At 34.4% G+C, this 23,065-nt stretch overlaps 3 protein-coding genes across 3 annotated transcripts; 1 reads left to right on the top strand and 2 right to left on the bottom strand.

Moving 5' to 3' along the window:
* The first annotated feature begins 2,977 nt into the window (after nucleotides 1–2,977).
* On the top strand, nucleotides 2,978–4,812 carry LOC130986181 (heavy metal-associated isoprenylated plant protein 8-like). Its single transcript, XM_057909498.1, has 4 exons — nucleotides 2,978–3,152; nucleotides 3,220–3,392; nucleotides 4,223–4,310; nucleotides 4,403–4,812. Exons 1-4 carry the CDS (start codon nucleotides 2,996–2,998, stop codon nucleotides 4,702–4,704), a joined length of 720 nt encoding a protein of 239 aa, XP_057765481.1. The 5' UTR covers nucleotides 2,978–2,995; the 3' UTR covers nucleotides 4,705–4,812.
* A 2,200-nt stretch (nucleotides 4,813–7,012) lies between these two features.
* Nucleotides 7,013–9,653, bottom strand: LOC131008776 (uncharacterized). The gene is made up of 6 exons (XM_057935805.1): nucleotides 9,437–9,653; nucleotides 9,219–9,229; nucleotides 8,985–9,103; nucleotides 8,746–8,877; nucleotides 7,799–8,179; nucleotides 7,013–7,386 (listed from the first exon to the last, which is right to left on the bottom strand). The coding sequence occupies exons 1-6, from the start codon at nucleotides 9,651–9,653 to the stop codon at nucleotides 7,248–7,250; spliced, it is 999 nt and encodes a 332-aa protein (XP_057791788.1). The 3' UTR covers nucleotides 7,013–7,247.
* Nucleotides 9,654–10,525: 872 nt separating this feature from the next.
* Nucleotides 10,526–22,637, bottom strand: LOC130986169 (uncharacterized). Its single transcript, XM_057909483.1, has 16 exons — nucleotides 22,442–22,637; nucleotides 22,306–22,355; nucleotides 20,537–20,597; nucleotides 19,886–19,981; nucleotides 19,644–19,793; nucleotides 19,065–19,196; nucleotides 17,720–17,847; nucleotides 17,499–17,541; nucleotides 16,388–16,471; nucleotides 15,303–15,344; nucleotides 14,819–14,889; nucleotides 12,637–12,690; nucleotides 12,443–12,548; nucleotides 12,263–12,331; nucleotides 11,657–11,800; nucleotides 10,526–10,818 (listed from the first exon to the last, which is right to left on the bottom strand). Exons 1-16 carry the CDS (start codon nucleotides 22,577–22,579, stop codon nucleotides 10,720–10,722), a joined length of 1,467 nt encoding a protein of 488 aa, XP_057765466.1. The 5' UTR covers nucleotides 22,580–22,637; the 3' UTR covers nucleotides 10,526–10,719.
* Nucleotides 22,638–23,065: the final 428 nt, after the last annotated feature.

The following is a 23,065-nucleotide window of genomic DNA, read 5'->3' as shown; positions in this document are numbered from 1 at the left end:
TGTTTTTTTTTTTTAAAAGAGGATCAATAGTGAATCCTCATTTCTTCCCTTGATGACTTGAACCCTTGACTTGATCATTAGAGGATATTTACTTTGCATGATATAGTCGGATTTCTCCAATTCCACTCTTTCAATGAAATAACTCAATAAGGATCACAAAACTAGCTCAAATAATATAAATAATCCAAGTTCTTAGAATATTCCAAAGTTTCAATTTATCTAAATAAATAAATGATTAATCTTATTATTTTTAATGCCCCTAATGGACAACAGCAATATTGGCTTTTGGGACATTCCAAGCTCGTATTTGATTACATATCCCTGAGATGTCATTCTACAAACTCAGTTTCAATAAGGACCATTATTCATTATATATATTTTTGTAATAAATATATCTCCGTCCCATATGTATAGACTGATTAAAAACGATTGAAAATTAAAGAATTAAATAGAAATATAATAGTAAATGAGTTAAAAATATAGTATTATTGTTTAAGGAAACAAGTTTATATATTTGGAACATCTGAAAAAAAAAATCAATATAATTAGAACGAATGGAGTATAATTTTGGTCTATCCACAATGAACATGATCAGCAGCCCACCTTGTGTTTCCGGAACTAAAAATTTGGTGTCGCACATATTTGCAATTCTTTTGAAAGGTCCTCAGCCTCAGGCCTTCTTTTTAATATTAAAGGTTCTGAAGATTTTTACAACTTGGTCCAAAATTTAGACCATAAAATGTAATTAACCTTCAAGCTACTAAATAATTAGTTAATTTAGTTGCTTTGCGTATTATCTTATTTATAATAATTAATCAAACTCCACTAATGAAGCGCCGAATACAGACTCTTCATTACACTTGAAAGTTTGATCGTCGCAAAAGATCGGTAAATTAGGCAACTATCATTATATATATATATATATAGGGAGAGGTTCAGGAAAGAACCATAAATAAAAGAAGACCGGAGAACCATTTTCAGTCATTCAATCATCAAGATCTACGGTGTATGCATCATCTTGTTGGATGAATGCAGATCCTGGGTTCGAATCCTGAAGGGAGCATTTTTTTTTTATTTTTTTGAGTGCATTAATTTTAACAGCGGATGCATTAATTTTTACAGTGAATGCATTAGATTTGATGGTTCTCCCGTTCTCACAAATAATGTAGTTCTCTCTAGAACCACACCCTATATATATAAATGAAACTCAATTATTCGAAATTTGGAATTTTGGGCAGCAAAGCCTAATCTCGACAAAAGCAACACTAATTGGCAGAATTTTACAACTGTTTGAGTGAGCATGAAATCCAAAGAATGAAGAGAGAGATAAGAGAATTAATTTGGCATGTCGACGCTCGTGACGTCTGAAAAATCTGCATTTTGATTAAGAGACAATAAAATTCATCTTTAAACTAATGCATGCATGCCACAATTAACGACAAAATAAAGACAATATTTGTCGTTACAATGCTAGTGACTAACAAATTAATGACGGAAAGGAATTTTGTCCAAGTATTTAACGAAGGAGTTAAAAAAATTTAGATCGAGTCACCCATAAAACGTCAACTAATATGTTTTTGTGGAAATTTAATATTCGATCATGACATTTGAAGACTATGGTTTCAACTTTCATGACATAACCACAGTGTTCTAAAACGTGGAGTAATTATTTTGTCGACTACTATTTCCTTAAGAAATTACAAATACAACTTACAATTCATGTATTTTTTATTTCATGGCACAAGGAAAGTAATACGTATATTGGACTAATTATTTGTTTAATTATTTTACGTATCGACATAATGAATATATACTCTTATTCATAAGGCTCTAGAACCCCCAAAACCAAAATATTAATATAAAAAAATATTAAGTTAGAGCATCTATTTTTTAACGAAGCGGTGGTGTGATTATCTTTTTGTATCAAAATGTCACATCTTACAAAACTGGAAAATAAATAAAGAAAAGGAAATGGAATATGGATATGCATATGGGGCCGTAACATTAATGAGATATATAATATACAAAAAGATCCTATCAGGTGAAAAGATTTCCTATATATCATAATATCTAAAATTTAATTCAGATAATTAATTTTATTTTGATTTACTATTATCATGAAAATATATTATTTTAATATATAGATCTATGATAATAGTAAATTGTATAAAAAATTGTAACCCAAATTAAATTTTACATTCGGAAAAAAATACAAAAACCTGTAAATAAAATGCTATCATATCTCAATTTTTTTCAGTATATTTCAATTTTCTTCTTTCTTTCTATCTCTCGTGGCCTTTTCTTTATCTTGTACTAAATGTTATCGAGGAGGCTTAGCTCAAACAGCAAAGCTAAAACATGCACCAAAAGACTCTATTTTCCAATGGGTCATTGATTCAAAGTTCCACCGACGACGTGTGAGTTGTATTTTGTGTAGACATTATAAGTTGTAATTGTTTGAATATTTGATCTAATTAATTTGTAATAAGAACATGTATCTCTAAAAAAATTATATTAAATGTTCGAATTTTTGAATATTAGGAAAAGTAAGATTTTTGTTTGTATTTGATAATTTTGTTTATGGTGTTACTATTTTTATTTTCCTTATTATTATGTATGAAATTTATTAGTGCATCCATGCATATTTGAAGGAAATCAAAGGATCACTTAATTTGGCTAAATTACATTAAACTTGTTTCCAATTACAGCTTTAGAATTCAGACATATCAAATTACAGAATCCGGTTATGACACAAAATCTGCAACTCATGAATTTTTAATACCAGAAATTACTATCTCTTTCTTCTTTACAACCTACAAAACTCTCGTGATATTTATTTATATATATATTCTCATTATTGCAAAGATTTCCCACTCGCATGCATTACTGCCAATTTCCCAAATAAGATCAAACAGCACGCGATAATATATATAGCTTTAAAAAAAATCAGATTTCTGCAAAACTATTAACCTCTATATCTAAATAACAAGTTAAAATGAGTAGTGCAGAAGCCCAAAATGAGAATGAGAAGACCACCCAAAATGAGAATGAGAATGAGAAGATGAATCCAAAAGGGATAATAGTTTTAGGCGTTTATATTCATTGTGAAGGCTGCGCAAATGAAGTGCTCAAGTATCTTCGTGGATTTCAAGGTTTATAGCTAGAAATGAAATATGGAATATTATATATATGTATGTGCATTAATTTGAAAGGGTGCAGGTGTGGAGGGGGTCGAAATCGATGTGAAGAATAATAAGGTGACAGTGAAGGGGGAAAAGGCCGACCCCATTAAAGTTAGTGAGAGATTGAAGAAAAAAAGTGGGAAGCATGTTGAATTGATCTCTCCCATCCCTCGCAAACAAGACCAAAACAAACACCCAAAAAAGCCTCAGGTAATTACTTCTCCTCTTTCACTATTAAGATGAAAGCTTTGAGTAAAATCGTAAATAATAAAAATATAATACTATCAGATTGTGGAAAATCAAGGAAATATTTTTCTTTTTCTAATTAGGGTAAATATCATAAAAACCCCTGAACTATACCTACTTTATCAAAAATACCCTGAAACTTTCGAAATATTTTCTAAACCCTCAAACTATCAGGTTTTTATCAAATATATCTTGCATCTATTTTTTGGTCACCGAAAACGTGATGTGGCTCGCCGGATGCCACAATGTAATTTATATTCTATTTTTTTTAAAACGACATGGCAAAAACGACTTCGTTTCGTACCATATTCTATCGTGTTTATCCCTAATTCTAGGTTATTAGCGTGAATTTCAAACACGATAGAAGTGAATTTTAATTTCAGAGAGAATTTTTCAAAAATGATATAGTACGAAACGACGTCATTTTTTCCATTGCATTTTAAAAAAATATAATATAAATTACATTGTGGCATTCGTCGAGCCACATCACGTTTTTCGTGACCGAAAAATAAATACATGATATATTTGATAAAAACCTGATAGTTTGAGGGTTTAAAGGACATTTTGAAAGTTTCAGGGTATTTTTGATAAAAAGAGTATACTTCAGGGGTTTTCATGATATTTACCCTTCTAATTATATATACTATAGCATTATTCTTTTAGAAGACATTATAATATTCTCAATTCAGTACTTTTATTATCCTTATATTATATTCTTTAATATATTTATAATACTAATTCTTAGCCGACCCCATTTTGTTGTAAAATGTCACAAATTCGGTTTTGGTTTGCAGGCAGATCTGTTTGATGTGGTATTGAAAATTTACATACACTGTGAGGGGTGTGCAAAAGAAGTGAAGCATTGCATCCTCAAAATGGATGGTATGCTATGCATCAACCATTTTTTTCTTTCTTTAACTTGGACTCGATTAGTGATATATATTATTATTTTTTAATTTTTTTTAATTATGTAGGTGTGCAAACAGTGGATCCGGATGCAGCGAAGAACACGGTGGTTGTGAAGGGAAGTATGGAGCCAAAGAAGCTTGTGGAATTCATCAACAAGAGAGGTGGAAGGCATGCAGAGATTTTGAAGCAGACCAAATTAAACAAGAAAGGTGATGAGAAGCATGCAGAGAATCCCAAAGAATCGAAGCAAACCAAAAAAAACAAGAATGCCCAAAATTCAGACCAAAATGCATTGAATGCCCATCGACTTGTGTTTGCGCCTCAATTATTTAGTGATGAGAATCCTAATTCTTGTTCTTTGATGTAATATCAACAATACAAACTCCATGCTACAATGTAATAAGACGGCATGATAAGGTTGAATGTTTGAAATTTAATTCATGCAAAGTTGCATCTAAAAGTTTACATTGGCTCATTGTTGTTTTTGTAATTTTCATAATTTTAGACACTACAACAAATATTGTAGGGTACCTGAAAAGAGCGTCGTCGATAGACCACAAAACTGTGATCGTAGATAAAAATAATTTGCTGTCAAAATATCCATTTTCTAACTAATAGACCACAATTTTATATCGTGGTCGTAGATCTAAATAACTACAATTCGAAAGCGATTGTCATAGGCTATACTAACCTTTTTTTTTTCAATGCTAATTCTACAATAATTCTTTAATAAATTAATATTTATCTAATTTCATAAATAATAAACACAAATCAAATTACCCAATACCAATAATATCCTATATTTCATTACAATAATATAGAATGTTTTGCATTATATTTAAAATATAAGTCTAACAATCAAGTTACACAACTACACACAAACATGTAATATCAATGTTCTTCAAGCACCAACATTTGCACTAATTGTTATGGCATTTTTCCAGTTTGCATCCAAACTAGCATCGTCATTTCTACATAATTTGAAGTTGAGAAAAAAATAAAAAAAAAATGCATAACTATGCACAACCAAAGCTTATGCAAAGTGAATATATACAAATGTCCAAATAACTTCATCTTATAACTAGAGGTGTTCACAGTTCCAATTCGAATCGGAATTGTCGGCTCCACGGTTCCAAAAAATGAAACCGACGAACCGTGAAGAAAGTTATACGGTTTCAGTTCGAACCGTAAACCAACAGTTCCCACCGGTTCATGGTTCCGAACCGTGGAATAATTTTTTTTAAAAAAAACATTATTTATTTTTATATTATAATTTAAAGTGTTGGTTTGAAATTTATAAAATGTATGCAATGTTAAACTATTTATTAAAGTTATAAATGGTTGAAATTTAATATGAATTAGATACGGGAATGTGAGTTGACCTTTCTATTTATGAAACAACATACTCACATGGTCATTTTGAAGAAGGAAACACAATATTTGACCATTAATTGAAAAAACACAAAATTTAGCCATTTTTTTTATGTTTATGACTGTTTTGCCCCTAATTAGTGCGGACCAAATTCGGGTTTTCGCGCAGGTTAGAGCGGACCCTTTTAGGTATGACGAAAGGCCCTGCCCTCCTCCGTCACCGGCGCTCTCTCCTTGTTGGCTACCGCCTCCTCATCGGTTGGGGGCTCCTTCCCCAATTTGAATCCCGATAAATCACGATGGTAGTAGCCGGTAAGATCGGGGATCCAATTTGGGTATTAGAAGTCGGGATTGTTTGGATCCATTTTAGAAGAGTTTGAGAGAGAGGATAAAGAGTAAAATTGAAATAGTGTGAGAGAGACGATGAAGAGAATTGTGTGCGTGAATTGTGGTGGAGGAATATGGTATTTATAGAAGAATTAGGGTGAAAGAAAAAAAAAATTAATTCAGCCGATCGATTTGAGAAAAAGAAGAAAAAGAAAAAAAAATAAAAAAAGAATATGACACAAACGGTCAAATAGAATTCAAAAAATTCGATTTATTTTTTTAATTAGACGCATGCAATACGCGCCTTTAATTTCTGCCATTGAGTCGTACTCGAAAGAACGAGTAAGCCTCGAGCCCCCCTCCACCCACATCGGCTTATTCGATGGAAAGCTTACTCGAGTAAGCCCCATCGAGTCACCCGATGTGGGTGCTCTAAGAGAGCCCATCAATTTATGACACTTAGTAAAAGAAACGTCAAAAGTACCAATACTCATCAAACAGCAAATTAGTAAATAAATAAATAAAATGAATTAAAAAAAATCATAAGATTTTCAGCATTAACAGTCAAGTTCCTATACAAAATTCCCAAATATATAGTAGTTTGTGACCATAAGAAATTAAAAAATCAGCATTTAAGCATTCCCAGCAAGAATACTGTCCATGCACTGCCGCACTTCTTCAAATTGGGAAAGACTTGGTATTTGACTAAACTTACAAAGCTGTTTAAGAGCTTATAAGCACTTTAGAAGTATTTGGTAAAATAAGTAAGCACTTGAGGAGTGTTTTATAAAATAAATTCCTAAACAGCTGTAAAAATAATAAGCTTCTCGAAAAATAAATTCCACAACCCCCAACTTATTTTTTTTAAATCTTATAAGCAACCATCATTGTATAAAAATAATTTTAGTATTAGTTGTTATTACAATCATACAACATTACAATTTCATATCTCTTCAATTTTTTCCCACTAACCATGATTTTTCTTTCTAGCTCACAATTAGCATATAAGCTCAATTATCCAAACACATTAACAACTTATAAGTTCTTCAAACATCTTATAAGCTAAGCGATCGGAGCTTATGAATAAGCATACCCAAACACCCTCTTAAACATCGATGACAAAAGGCATACAACATTTTTTGCAATGACTTGCATAAATGGTAACCGTACCTTATCTGTTGATATATGTATCTTTATATGGCTGCAAATAGGTCATGGAAGGGTGGGCAGCTCGACTTTGGTGAACGACAAGAAACTAACTCTCCCATGCTCGACCACATAGATTTTGAGAGGAATTTGACCACAGCATGTCTCAAGGTCCTCGATCTCCTGTCTGGATGGAGGGTGGCCACTGCACAGAAGATGCTAACTTTGTGTCACTATGTAAAGACACAGATCTTATCCATAGTATACTTTACACAAAGAAAGAAAGACAAAAATTATAGGGCATTCGTATAGCAGTGGTATGTTAGCAAGGATCCTAAACCCAATCAACTGAACAGATAAACTTAACACAACATAATGATCACCTTCAAAGAAAGTAAGTTATCAGTAATAAAGTATGAAGAGAGTCGCAACTATTGATAAATTTATAAGAAAAAATATTTTCATTTCTTTTGCTGTCAAAAGGCATAGGATAAGCAAAATGAACAAGATTAGTACTGTCAGTATTCATTATCTATGCTAACAATGGTCAGTTCAAACCTCATAATGAATTTGAAGGAAAATTAGCTCATTAGGAATATGTTGCTGAAGTTAGTTACCTGGCTAGGCAGAGCATAAAAGATGGATTGCCTGAAGAAGACTTTCTGAACTTGCTATTAGGAGGAAAAACATCGAATATTGGTCTAGTTCCACCAATATGCATGTTACCAAACATATCTGTGATGAAACTGTCATCGACATTGCAGGATTCTCCCCTACCGTCAGCATTGGTTTTATTTTTCACATTCTTCATGGACCAAGCCACACCATGTCGGCCAACAATATACCCGAGAAACTTCAGGTGCCGGTAAACCTCAAAAGACTCCCAAGAGCATCCATACTTTTCCTCGTCTTCTGCTAGCTTTGTGTACATATCACTCAAGGGAAGGGGAGTATTGTCAACATTCAAGATATCCAAGGCACCTATCTCAGCCAAATACCTACAAAGATTTCAGCCATATCACTCACAATCACACTAAATAAGCACTACATATTTCAATCAACAGCTCGGGCAGCATTAACAGTTAAACTGCATAGAACACGTATACTTTTGCCACAAAAGAAAATTGCAACAACCGAGGGGTAAGAAAGTTGAGGCGGAGAAACTCAAGTTTCAGTTAAATGTGGGTCTTAAAATGAGCAAACCATAATCCAAATATTCTATTCCAAAACTGATTAACATGAATGAACTGAGTAATCATATTATATAATTTGTTTCCCGCTTCAATTCAGAAAAACATAAAATTAATTGTTATTTACTCCGAATTAGCTGTGTAAGATGTACAAACCATGTAGCACCATCAATTATTTAATACAGCATATTATCTATTATTAACTGAGACAACAACAGGATTTAACAATTCTAACTCAAAAAAGTAACTTCAGCATAACTACTCAAACAGAGCACTGACAGCACATAAATAAATTACTCAAAGATTAACAAAGTATAAAATGCACCTAAAGATAACAATGCTGGAATTAATGATGAAGAGTTTGCATCACATACAAAGTTTCTTCTATTGAGCAATATGTCTTTCCATTACGAATTATCCCAGTTGTAATCCACAGTCTACCTTTTTTCTCCAGCACCTCGGCCATTCCCAACTCTTCAATCCACTGCGCCTTCGACCTCTCTTTCCTTCAGTGCGCATGAACATTCCATTAATCTCGTAAATTCCTAAAGGCAATTTCCCTCTCACAGACACAGAAAGAAAACTCCATATGATTTGCTTCCCAACAGTATACCTAAATTGCAGCTTGGGTATGTCATCAGTGGCAAAGCAAAGTTCATCATCAATTGAGTCGTTGACAAAACCCTCAGAATCACTATCGCAATCATACACTCCACCATCAGAACTCAAGCTCTGTGAGGCATCAATTTCCATTTATTAAACTATCGTGGAAAACATAAAAAGAATGCCTTCGACAGGTAACAAAACTGCAAGGCCAACAGCTTTACTTCCTAATTTTGATACTTACTTCATGGATGCCTGCAAACAATTACAAAAACAACCAATATGAATTTTTTTTATTATCAAATAGAACTGCAACAAACAAACAAAAAAATACACTAAACTAAACTAACGGAATTATTACCCGCCTCTGCCTCACGCTAAATTTTACCAATTCGCACAGAGAAAATTGCTAAAAAGATGCAATCTTTCAAGGGAATATCAACTCAAAAACGAAATAATTACCGAAGTGCGAGTAGGAATCGAAGAAGTAATCAGCGCTGGTCTTATCATCCCCAGTGACTAAGGAATCCTCATCAAGATTCGAGCTCTCGGTGGCCACTTCTTCGATGGTTTCAGCTTCTTCGTCCTCATCGTATTGGAACCTGAACTTTGTCAGCTGGTTGGCTGTCGCGGCCAAGCTTCCGTTGGCATTCGCATCAACGTTGTTTTCTACATCCATGGTTTAGCTCCGATAATCCGAAAAGTAAGAGTTAAGGAAAATTTGAGGCGTTGGGATTTTGGGGCTTGGAAGCAGAATTAGGGTTTAGTGTGTGTATAAGTTATCTAGCCATAGCTCAACTTTCGGTGAAATTGTTTAAATTTCAAAACCAAATGCTGGAGAAAAAATTGCAACCCATATGCAAAAAGGTCGAGACTTGTCACCAATTCAATTACTATATTTTTAAATTGTATAAGAATGACTGATATGTGCTATGAACATCTCTTGTAACTTGTACTTCACATTAACATTTATTTTCTCTCTTTCTGTGATATAAGACAAACAATTAGAGAATAACAGAAGAAAAATAAAAACATGTATATTGAATAACTGCCCGTGTAATAGTTGGATCATTAAACTACTTTCTTCATTAATGGGTTGAAGTGAGTTATACGTGGAAGAAAAATAAATGAATTTTTGTTTAAACATTTAAATTTGTTTGAATTGTTGATGAAAGAATTTTGGTGTCTCGTATTACCACAAAAACACAATGTAATTTGTAAGAGTAATATTAACAGCAATGTTGATAAACATAATATTAACAACATTAAATTTAACATGGACTAAGCAACAATGGTGCTAATGTAACATCCTAAATTCCTTCTAACAAAGAGTTTATTTTGTGGTAGAAGACACAAATTGTTTGATAACCAATCTTTAAGGAGGAAAGCACTTCAAGCATATATGTAAGACATTACAACAGATGGGACGAAGAAGCCTAGTGAGCTTTTTCAAACAGAACTCATCAAACTAGTGTAGTTCCAACGCACATCAAATTACCCTGCGCGCATCATAAAGGAATAAAAGGGGGGCAAAGGCCAGAATCAAAGCCATTTTGTATGAAGCTTACTGAAGTCAGATAAAATCAAGAATTATACCCAACCATTTCACATGAATGCTCCATTGCTCAAAAATCTTCATCTAAATTTAATACTGTCACTTGATAAACTTAGAAAATAAAAAAGTTAACAGTAGAGTAATTTGGTTAAGTATTGGAATTGAGAGAAGGAATGGTTGTCTTGTGCTGTTAGTGAATTGGCCAAGGAGCACCAGCCATGACAGCCTCAATATCTTTTATCGCCCGCGGACACTTCGTCATGTTCACACAACCATCGCCGCTAACATACTGCAAAAAATATGCCCACAAAAACATTTTATAGCAACTTAATGAGCAGCACAAACTCTTGATCACTGTATTGCAGAAAGGATCTCACGAATTTTGGACCAATTTTCAGTTGCGACGTCAACTTTGAATTGCCATTCACAGACTTCCAATTGCAAACTCTAGATTCGATGTATTATGTGGGGGTATAAGAAGAAGAGTCGTTCAAAGCCGGCAAGAGACTACATTATTATAACTAACTGAAGCAAGCACAACAAGAGACATTGTATTTTGTGATTCATTTTGAATGTGTACAAATAAAGCAAGAAAGAGGAGCTAGTTGTTACTGCTAAGTAAATAATTACTACAAGTCTACAACAATACCCTAAGGGGGCGTTTACTTTTGAGGATTAGCCTTGTTTACTTAGATGGATTGGAACTTTGAGATATCCTCAGGCCCTTCATTGTTTCAATCATTTGAGCTAGTTTTGCTTGATTTATATCCTATTGGAAATTTGGAATGGTGGGATTGAAGAAATCATAATCTTGAGGATAAAATTACTCAATCATGCATCTTATTAATCATACAAAGTAAACGCCCCCTAAAAGAGCCAACAGTAAATTCTACTAAGAAAACAAGCAGATAACATTAAATTGACCAAATCCTTCATTTCCTTCAAGTGAAAGTACGAACGGGAAGTCTTAGGATGGAAGACTAAATAACCATTTATGCTACCAACTTCGTCTTACTATTATAAACCACAGACAATAGTTCAGACTCTGAGCACCTTCAAGAAAAAGTAGCATGAATGAAGCAAATAAATTAATGGTCTAGCAGAGAGGTAATCTTATGCAACTTTACCACATCGCTTTCAATTCGAACCCCACCGAAGCCTTTAAATCTGCTGATCTGGTCATGGTTGAAAAACTTTGACGTTTGTGCATTTTCCATTGCAGGAAGTAACAAAGCATCAATGAAATAACACCCAGGTTCTACTGTTATCACCTGCAGTAATTCACATCAGAGCAATTAGCAATACCATATATATACTCCACATACTAATCTCTTTAAGTAATGAAGGTTATGCTGCATGTAAATCTTGAAATTGGATAGTATCCATCAGATTGACCCATACTACCACTCAATAGAACAGATGTTGAGAGATCGTGTCAGCATGTCTCGGAAATGTGATTTTTAAAGATGTTAAGATATCTATCTAGACTCTATACAAGCTATGGGGACTCTTTTTTAACTTTCTTCAACAAAGATGCCTTCGCAAGACCTTGATAAAAAAAAAAAGGACATCTGTGCATTATATTAAGAAGCCGAACTGGGTAATGATCATCGCAGGCTTCTGAAACATAGAATGATAAATTGACAGGTGAATTTAGTAAGAAAAAAAAGAGACTGACTTTTTCAGCAGCCTACTCATTTAGTTTATCTGCAAAACAAGTTTCTACTGCTTACCATTCCCTCCAGGAGTTCTCTACTGGTGCGCAGAGACTTCAACCCAGGTTCTTTTGGTCTTTCTGCTCCCTAAAACAGGTCAATAATTGTAAAGTAAACAAACTTGCAACATATCAATGTTTCAAAATTACCAACACCTGCAAGCAACAAAAACCATGTGCGTGGAGTTAACATGATCACCTTTAGATAACCCCCAGGATCATGAGTATCAATTCCTAGAAGGTGTCCAAGACCGTGAGGCATAAAGACAGCTCCTATTCGTTCTTTAACCATAGCATCCACATCACTTGAAAAACCAGGCAATCATGGTGACAGTCAGAATCAAGTTCAGCACAATGAGAAAATACAAAGGAAAACCTAAACAACATACATACCCCAACAAGAGGTGTCCTTCCTTCAATGACTCGAGAATAGTTCTTTCAGCCAATCTGGAGATCAGGAAATTGTTTGATGCAAACTTAAAAAATAATTTTGCAGAAGTATAACTCCATATCTGATATTGTAAGGCTCATTCAGTTGGTGCATGGAGCCAAAAGACTATAGACTTATATTTTTTAACTAGTGCTCTTCTAGGCATACACAAAACCAGGTGATAAAAAACGGAAACAATTTCATTCCACAATTAGCTGTTCCCTTCATCTTCCCATGGCTTCTAGAGAACAGAGAGCGGCACGAGGCAGTGGGAATAGGGTAAAGATATTGGTGGAGACACTGGGGAAGAGAAAGCTAGTGCTAAGATTGGGAAAGTTTGGGGACGATGTGGTGTCTGGAGCAGGGAAATAGCCAGTGAGGTTGTAATTAGCTCCACCTTCTGTTGATCAATGGGTGAGCAGGAATGCTAACTGAGGCATTATTGGATTCTCAAATATGATCAATTATATAATGCAACTGGCTCTTTTAAATCAGTGTCTCTAGTGGAAAATCGGCAACCCACACCCCTAGGGCTGGACATATTAAAGTATAGCAGAAATGCAGGTCTTTGCAAAGTTCCCCTTTTCATTTCAAATTTTATCAGTGTACCATGGGCTTCGATTTCGCTAAAAGAGGGACTTAGAATAGCAAAAAAAGGGAATATACAACAACAGGACATAATCTGACCAAGACTTGTGGGAGGGCATTCAAATATATGATCTATGAAAGAATGACAAGCTACATCCAGACATAAGACTGACCAAGCCAGCAACCCATCCTCATTTTGCAAAACCTAACCAAATAAATTTGATGGAAGATGGTTACAGTTTTTCCATGACTGGCACAACTTTCTTGAAAGTCAAATGGTCTGCTATATACGAACAAACTGAAAATGTAAGTGAAGAGAACTAACTGGATGTATCAGTTATTTTCTCTGACCTACATTAGTTTGGAAACTAGCATCAACTGATGTCTAATTCTGTGAAATCTTGAGAAAAGGTACTATCTCCCTACGTTATACATAGATAATTTCCAGACTCTTCACCCAAAAGGTGGAAATGGCCAGTTTTATTGACTCTCCAGTCTGTCCTAGAAAAATTTTAGTATAAAAAATGTGCCAAAGAATACCAGTTGCTCGGGATAACAGAAGAGATGGAAAGCTTATCTCTTTCCTGGTAAATTTTAAGATTCTCCCATTATTTATGGCAAAGATCTGGTGGGGGCGCTTACTTTGCATGTCTCTAGAGTAGGATTTCTCCAATCCCACCCTTTCAAGCAAAATTAACTTAAATGATAGAAATAATCAAGGGCCTTGGGATATCCCAAAGTTTCAATCCACCTAAGTAAACAAGGGATTAGCCTTATTATTTTTATCTATCAAGACTAATCCCCAAAAGTAAATGCAAACAAAATTAACTTAAATGATAGAAATAATCAAGGGCCTTGGGCTATCCCAAAGTTTCAATCCATATAAGTAAACAAGGGGTTAGCATTACTATTTTTATCTATCAAGGCTAATCCTCAAAAGTAAACGCACTGAAGGGATTGAAGAAGACAGAAACTGAAGAGTGCTAATCTTTATTGAGATTTGAAAAAGTAGGAACTGAGAACAAGCAGAAGAAAATCTACAGGAACTGTACCAAGCGCTATCAGCGACCTTTTATTATACTTCTTGTCTTCTTGATGCCTAACCTAGTGAAGAAACAACTTATCAAGATACTCTGGCCAACCTAGAATCAGTAATTCAGTATCTGCATTAAGTTGATTTATTACTAGATTAGAAAAGAAAATTAAATCAATCAAGGAATCCAAAGGAGTAATTAGATAGCCACACTTCCTCAAAGTCACGCGATTCTCATCCTTGCCTTAGTTTGGCACAGGTTAACGCAGACTGTAGCTACATCACTTTTATGATTTTATCATGTTATTCTATGCGCAGCACTAGTCATTATTTTTTGTGGCCTTCTTCAGCACATAATTTTGGATATCATTGACATTATCTATTGTCAATCATGGTCCTGTTTTCAATTGTATAACAAATACGATATCTATAACTCAAGAACAATGGCTATTAAATTCCATCGGTTATCCTAAGTTCCTAACTTGACTTTGTTTATCTCTGATAGCCTAACTTGAGTTTCTTACATGTGCATATCAACCCAGCTTACTCCTGGTCGCGTACTGGATATGACAGCATCATGTGCAAGAAGAACAGCCTGCAATGAAGAAATAAGCAAAAGATTATTATGCATCAGCCGATTAATTTTCTGGAAGAAAATGTATGACTATATTCTTCTTATACAGGACTTCTAGAACATATCCATCAGTGACAACTTGAAGTCCGGAACTTAGTAACAACGTTTCCAGCACAAGAAATCATAATTGGCACTTGAATAGATGAAAAAATGAGCATACTGCACAATATTGTTCTTCTCCATTCAGCTTTTAAGCTCTCTTTTTGTATACTATAGGAACGGATACCAAATCCAAAAGCCTGTACTGTTGTAGTTGTCATGCTTGTCAGGACTCTAAAAGCCATTCTTAATGAAATGCTTAAACAAGAAAATTTAAAAGCCACAAACGGGACTTTTGCAGTGTTGGAATTCATGAACACTATAAGAGTACTCACATTATATACAAGTGATTGATCATCAGTAAATTTTCCATTGACCTGCATGTGCAATCAGATTTGTCAACATTACTAAATGAGAAATTAACAAGCTTGTTAAAAAACAAGGGATTCTCAAAGATGACTTTCATAAAAGATAGACCTTTCAGCTCTGTAATAGACTGGAGAGTTGAGACAACTTATAATTGGAGACCCAGAAGAATACAAAGAGATGAATGAAAGATGACTAGGATCCTCCAGTTGAGAATACAGCATGCTGTTAAAAGTTCTATCCTAAATTAAATATGCAGGAAAACTGCCACCAAGAATCTTCATGGCACTGGCTTATTATATACATGAAAGCAAACATTCAAGATAATAAATACTGAAACTGGCATCTTATTGGAATAAATAAATTTCTAGCAAACATGTGTAAAAAGAAAATATAAGATAATGATTTTGACTTTGTCCTGAATATTTATGCCATATTGAAATGCTGATAAGATGTATATGTTTCTTGGGTCCCTCCCCCTTTAAGCTAGCTTTTAGATTATTTTTACGCAAGACCTAGTTATCTGGACCAGAACCTATTTATATGGAACACTTGCCATAAGGGTGGTGTTGGGAGTATTTAAGCACGTCACATGTATATTAGACCGAGAAGATGCATAGATAACTTGAATGCCCTCTTCCTATGAAATAGCTTTGAGATGAGCTCTACTCAAGTCTCACTTACCATATGGAGTATATTTTACTATCGTGGACAAAGTTATAGTTTCCTTAGAAAGAAATTCTGACGTATGTTAAAGACATTCTGTTATTGGCATAACTTCTTAGTTCTAGTGTTTGAACTAAAGCGCTGTCCTTGTGATGCCCGAATTGGGATGATGTCATCCAGTTGTGTTGTAGGTCAACAAGATTTGACATGTTTTAGAAAATTATCATTGTTATTATTATTATTTATTGTATATTATTATTATTTTATTTTATTTTTATTATTATTATAAGTATGCAACATTTACATAACATATTGTTATATGTTTAACTTACATATATAAGGACATCCGCAATAGCATGAAGCTATGTATATGGCTGCCTATGCTTACCGGAAAGGAACAAGTTATATCAGACCCATAAAAATGGTATTCAGCTCCCATGTCAAGCAATGCCATATCTCCATCTTCAAAAGTCTTAACAAGAAAACAACAAAAGAGAATGGTGTTAGAAATGAGAACCAATCTCCCAAGGCAACCATCATATAATGTGAATTGTAAATCCTATAAAAGCACGGGAACAAGTATAATTTTACTTGTCTGATGCCACTGGTGGAATAGAAAAAAGAAATTTTACTTATGGTTCATAAAAACAGAAACAATAAACAATAGGAGTATAATGGAAAAAATAATGCTAATGGTCCTTAGTACTCCTTAAGCACAAACAACATTAATCAGGCATCTCCATCTGTAGTTCCCTTTCCAGCTTAATTTTGATCCTTTCAGCTAGATGTTTTTTACCATAACTCTGGTCCATCCCAAGTTATACATCATATTCCTTACAAGAACCTGCATGCCGACCACTTGTAGTTCCTAAATAGATATCTGCTAGCACAATTTTCATTCTTTTTTGACACAATATTAAAATGCAAATCAACTGAATAAGAAAATTAAACAGGAAAAGGAGGAATTCAACTGACTGGTTCTCACAAGCTTTCATTACCCAGCCAACTAGATATGTTTAGAGATAAACCACTTAGAGTTTAACAGCACTCTTTCAAATTGGTGACGATGGGATTCAGCAGCCTGTCCTCTTTGCTTTCCTATGAGAGATCTTTCATCAATTCATCACCAAAAAGTTTTCTAATTAGCTTATATATTTTCACATGTTAAGTGAGGCTGTTCGCAACAAGGAACGTTAGATCTCTGCAATTTCTTCTGTTCTCATGTGATTTGAGAACTAACTTGTAATTCCCTGTATCTAATTTGAATGGCTGCATACAAACTTTCCATCATTCTCCATATCTACTGATATAACATTGATTCATGTTATACAGGCTTCAGTTCTACATAAGTTGGGGCTCCTTGAAAAGAAGACCTTGATTTAAGTCTTTAATTTTGCACAAGCTTACTTAGATATTCAATATAGACTTCGGCATAATAGACTATGTTGAACAAGCTAGCAAACAAGTGATGCTCATCTCCTTCACTACAATTAGCGTACCCTGTCGTTGGGAGCAGCTGCATGGCCATAGTGCAGTACAGAACTGCAATAAGAAAAATTAAACTATGAGCCAACAATGCAAGCAATGATACTAAAGTTTAAGTCTTGTACACTGCTGACCAAGGCAAAGAATATTCTTCTTTGAAACCATAAACCTAAACATTTATACTAATTTTTCAAGCATGGTAAAAATATCATACAGAAAATTACGAAAAGCATACCTGTTGCTGCCAGTTGCACATATACAAGTGTACGAACAGTGTCTGCATCCACCATACATGTATGTGTGATGAAGAAACAAACTTTCTAATTGATATTCTTTCATACCTGCTTTTATTTTCCTCATAACCTACTCAAAATGACATAAAAGCAAGTCAAATAACTTCCTTCATCAACAAACAATTCACACATGAAAACATGAGAGCAATTCACATGAAAAATGTATTGTTTCACCTATCACAACTAGATAGGAAACAGTTATTTTGACATCCTTGAATGATACTTACTGATATGTCGAGCATATAAACATCGCACAAAGCCACAAACATGTCTAGCAAATCCATTTTACTCTAACAAAATCAAGTTGGATATAGACATTCTTTCTAGTTACTTCTGTAGACGACTAGATAGTAGATAATGACATAAAGATCGAAAATATGACTTATAGTCTCAGGAGTTCAAAACAGCATATCAGAACTTGGACATCATAATCTTAATTTAAGGAATGCCAAAATCATAGTTGTTCAAACACCCAACTAGATCAGGCATGTTATGGCTGGCTACAAACTGAGTTCTTATTGAGACAAAAGTCACAAAACAACAAACAGTTTACATAACCATTGCAAAAGGAACAAAGAGAGGAAATATCTGCATTGATTGGATTTAAAGGTGAATCAATTGTCTCCAATAATCAGGTATGAGAAAAAGACCCAAAGAGCCATTAGATGGGAAACAGTATTTGCATTAATAAATTAAAATTATGTATATAGTATGTATGGAAGTGCATCAAAATTTAAGATGTGTCAAATGCTTTTCCTCCGGTATCTTGATATGTAATGCAAATTAACAGTGATTACTCAATATGGACGTCAAAAGTCACAGCAGATTAACATTAAAAAATATGTGTCTTCAAATGTAAATGAATAATCCAAATTCACATCTCTCCTCGGTTGAGCTTAGGAAATGATGATAGTTTTCTAAGACGAGAACTTTCCAACAAGTCACAAGACACATAACCTGTATTCAATATATCATGTTAGGAGGCTATTCTAAATCTCATTATAAAAGAAAAAGGAATGAAAGAGAGTAAAAAGGCCATTTACATATATTCATGTACCGAGGATACTTTTGGATATTGTCATCAGCACTGAACTAGGCACTTCCTTCTCTATGATCTCGAGAAGGAATGCGAATCATAATGCGTAAGGTTGAAGACTACATACTCGTTCTAGTTACTCTTTTATGGTCAATAATACAAAATAGAAAAAGAAACCCACGCACTTACAGAAAGCAAAGACTGAAAGTTTAACTAACATATTAAAAGGGGCAAGGTTCAAGAAAGTAAACCTCAACATGAGCTTCAGAGCTGATATTATTGGCAAACTGGATGACAGCAAGCTCTAAGGCTGACTTTAAGACACGGCATTCAGTCAAAACTGGATGCAAAGCATTTAGGTCTGTCTCGAAATTGTCAATCCCCTGAGAAAAGATAAGTTTAAAGTCAATCATTTCCATGTTGATGGCAGTGTGATCATGAAAATATGATGAAACTTTTTATTGTCCACAAACTTGGCACTGCTTAACGATTATATCTCGCAGCACTAAATATTATAGAGTTTTCACATTTTTAGCAAACTAAACTACTCCAATACATATCTATGTTTGTTCATGTACGACCTTATCATATATTTACATAGGTTTGAATAACATGTAATGTTTCATGAAGCGTCACATGTTTGAGAATATCATTCAAATCTAGATTGAGTGTTTTTAAAGAGGATGCAGGATAGTTAAGTTAATTATCTAAACATAGATCAATGCAGCATTTTTTATTGTCAACCATATATACATTGAAGGTTGTTCCAAAATAGTGCAGGCTCGTGAACTCTTCTTACAAACTATTTCGGTGAAAATGATAGGGGATACCTTGAAATCTGCTGGCTTGGAAAAGTTGTTACTATCACTGTTGAGCCCATGCAGGAGATAAAGCAATGGTTTTCCTGGTCCTTGGTATTGCTGATGCAGAACTTTTGCAATCTCATCAGTATAATATGCAGAGCTAACCATGTATTTTTCCTGTAAAAGACGGATATAAATATTATAGGTCCAGTTATCCTCATTATATTCACCCTTTAACCGAATTGAGAGCATACTCAGAGTATAATCACCTTGAAGTAGGACAATGGCTTAATTTCTCCCAACCAAACAGCATAATCAGCAGGCAATCTTGGAGCAAAGAGTATTGAGTCTCCACTTGCTATATCCTTCATTTCAAAATACACAGCACTCAGCTTACTTTTCACAGAACAGGACTTTTATTCAAGTACCAACAGAATCAGTATTAAATTATTACAAAGAAAGTTAACTCGTGATAGAAGGTATTTTGCGCATCTCAAACTATTAAAGAGATGAAAGCAACTCAATTTAGCAAGTTTTTCTGGCATAGTAAATTAAAGGAACCAGAAAACAGACCAAGTTGCTGCTTGCATATGCAATACAGCAAAGCAAGCAGAAACTTCAACATCGAAATATAATTTAATCACATAACATTAATCTTCCAGCTATTATCCCCCAATTGCTAAAGCTTTAGGTCCATGAGAGTAGCAGAATTTACAACCTCTGAAAGGAAGATGAAAATACTGCAGCATTATGATTATCCCATCATTACAAGAACATAAGAAAGAAAAGTGGACTTGAGGTTCAACTGCTTGGACCTTTACCAAAATGCGCTTATATTCAATCAGTGGTGTACACATCCATGCACCCATTGTTTCTGATATTTCATATTTAATTGAAAAGATAAGCTAAAACTAACTTACAATAGCTCCATAAAACCCGGGTTCTTGCACTCCAAACAAGTAAGCGAAATAGCTCTCCTGTCTGGAGATCAATAAGGTTACGAGTTAGGAATATTCCATTCGTAATATATATAAAATATCGCCACCTGCTACAATAGCTCAATTTAAAAGAACAAAAGGTTGACCTAAAGAACCAGGCATAACAATTGGCTTTATGATTAAACATGCATGCACAAGAGGATTACAAAGCTAAGCTTGTTAGTGCAAGTAGCTGCAGAATAGATCATTTCATTTTTTTAACAGCACGAGTATAATCTGGATAATCTAAAAGAAAAAAAAAAGAAGAGGAAAACCCATCACAAATAATCTCATTAACATATGTACACTATCAGGGGATAATATATACAAACCTCCATCAATTAAAATATTTGATACCGTCCTGTTCAGCTTTATTGCACTGTATTGACCATTGTCAATGCACGATTAACATCGGGGCCAATGTATCAGGCATTTCTGTAAAGCCTTCGGAAACTAGAATCTCTACAGATGGATTGATAATTACTTGATATTGGTTTAAGTATCACTTCAGTTAGCTGGTATCAGTGGTTGATTGTGATTTAGGGTATAATTATAAAGAATCCACACTCCAACTCACCACTAAGATATTTGTGAAGCGAATCCTAGAAGTTTTCAGCAATCAATACAGCTTGATTACAAGTATCTGAACAAACTAGAACATTACCTGCTCCTCCTGTTTCTCTGGAAAATTGGCAATTGGGGAATTAATAATCAACCAACCTTGACCGAATAATCATGAGGTGTATGGGGTTCTGCATAGTGTGGTGGTAGGACACAAATTACAGGCTGAAGTTTCCAATTTACCCCATTTAAGCACTATCGATAAACATATGATGGCTACTCAGTTATAACTAGGGATGCTGTGAGCATCAATGTTGTTCTTCTCAAAGATGAATAAGATGGTTGAAATATGCCTTGATGACTTGCTTCTCTGCTGTGAGGCACTAAAATTTTCTAAGCCAATTCCCTTATCATGAGAATTTTGTGGAACTGCATCTGCACTCTCTAGTCTATACAACCAACTTCCAGCTCTATGCTTCACATACATCCTGCTTCAAAATCTTAGAAGGACGAATCATTTTCTGACCTGGTATAATATACTGAGGGATGGAAATGGCAGCGTATCATACTATGTGAGTGTTTAAGGTGTTAGTACAGGTAGAGCTGAACATCTATCTCATGATTGTAATTACTTGTCATCCATATAAAAGTGGTTCTTATGAAGAAAAAATGATGATTCATCTAACTAATCCAACAAGATCACAGTATAGTACCGAAAATTAGAATTTAGAACACATGGTGCACTCTTTATAACATTTTCTACATCTAACCACTGACTACCATGTGGCTTGACAGTCAAATATACAAGCACTAGTATAATGCCCATGTCTGAATTCATAAACAAATTCACCCAAAGAAACAGATTCACGTATCTGATCCCTCATTCAAGTTCTTAAAAGTTATTCTGTTTTTTGTTCTTTTCTTTTTTGACAGATTGATTGGAGTTGTATCTTTAGCTAAAATCTCTTGCTTCAACTGATACGACTCTAGAATAAAATCCCAATACTTGATCCCACACCAATAAAGTAACTCTAAATAATGCAAATACATGCATAATATACCAATTTATTCATAATAATGTATAGTAAATAGCACATCCACGCATTTGGGGGATAAAAAACATAAAACAGAAACAACACCCAACGAAGTACCTGAACAATTCAATATGATCAGTGCAATGACGAGTCTGCTCTTCGCCACCCTATCAAAATGCAAATCAAACTGTATGATTATCAACTTATACAAGTAGAACTGTAAAAAGGATAGTGAAGGAAGACGTTACGGGACCTGGAGAACGATGAAGCCATGGAGATGGCGAGAGGAGGTAGAGAGATGATCGCGGAATGAGTCAAAGAGCTTCTTACGGTTCACTACGTGTAGCTCCATCGGCACCTCCGGCGGCGAAAGAGACGACGGGGAACCCATCGGAATTTTGGTTCTGTTTCTTCTAAATATTTCGCTTTGCCACGGAGCGAACCATGAAGTAAGAATCTTTATATATACTAGTGCCGCACCCGTGCTACGCACGGGTTATGAATCATAAATTTTTTGTTAGATAAAATACTTAATATATTTTTGGGTTAATTACGTAAAAAATCATGAACTTTGGATCGATTTTGAAGTTTGCCATGAACTTTTTTTTTATCAATTTTTTTCTTAACTTAACCAACTGATCAATTTTGCATGGTTTTCAAAAATCCCCAAATTGAGTGTTGACATGGCACTTTTCAGTGACCTGAAATATGACATGGCGCCGCCGGACGGGAACCAAAACGACGTCGTTTAGTTGGGCGTAAAACGACGTCGTTTTACCTCAAATTCTAGCCCCCGTCTTCTTCTCTATGCTACTCAACCAACATTGTATAAAATTACACAAGTTATAAGCTCTAAAAAAAATTAACTTCCTCTATA

Source organism: Salvia miltiorrhiza, chromosome 1 (genome assembly GCF_028751815.1).
Source record: "Salvia miltiorrhiza cultivar Shanhuang (shh) chromosome 1, IMPLAD_Smil_shh, whole genome shotgun sequence".
In the NCBI taxonomy this organism is placed as follows: domain Eukaryota; kingdom Viridiplantae; phylum Streptophyta; class Magnoliopsida; order Lamiales; family Lamiaceae; genus Salvia; species Salvia miltiorrhiza.
Note: the sequence above shows the minus strand (reverse complement) of the source record. Positions and strands in the feature narration are given on the sequence as shown.

Excerpts from the sequence above, each read along its gene's own strand:
- LOC130986169 (XM_057909483.1), bottom strand. The coding sequence starts at position 22,579 with ATGGGTTCCCCGTCGTCTCTTTCGCCGCCGGAGGTGCCGATGGAGCTA. Across the intron at positions 17,848-19,064 it reads GCTCTGAAGCTCATGTTGAG|GTTATGAGGAAAATAAAAGC; the intron begins GTTTACTTTCTT and ends CATTTTGAGTAG. Across the intron at positions 12,332-12,442 it reads ATCCTGGGGGTTATCTAAAG|GGAGCAGAAAGACCAAAAGA; the intron begins GTGATCATGTTA and ends GACCTGTTTTAG.
- LOC130986181 (XM_057909498.1), top strand. The coding sequence starts at position 2,996 with ATGAGTAGTGCAGAAGCCCAAAATGAGAATGAGAAGACCACCCAAAAT. Across the intron at positions 3,153-3,219 it reads GTATCTTCGTGGATTTCAAG|GTGTGGAGGGGGTCGAAATC; the intron begins GTTTATAGCTAG and ends GAAAGGGTGCAG. Across the intron at positions 4,311-4,402 it reads TTGCATCCTCAAAATGGATG|GTGTGCAAACAGTGGATCCG; the intron begins GTATGCTATGCA and ends TTAATTATGTAG.
- LOC131008776 (XM_057935805.1), bottom strand. The coding sequence starts at position 9,653 with ATGGATGTAGAAAACAACGTTGATGCGAATGCCAACGGAAGCTTGGCC. Across the intron at positions 8,878-8,984 it reads ATACCCAAGCTGCAATTTAG|GAAAGAGAGGTCGAAGGCGC; the intron begins GTATACTGTTGG and ends TGCGCACTGAAG. Across the intron at positions 7,387-7,798 it reads TTTATGCTCTGCCTAGCCAG|TGGCCACCCTCCATCCAGAC; the intron begins GTAACTAACTTC and ends TCTTCTGTGCAG.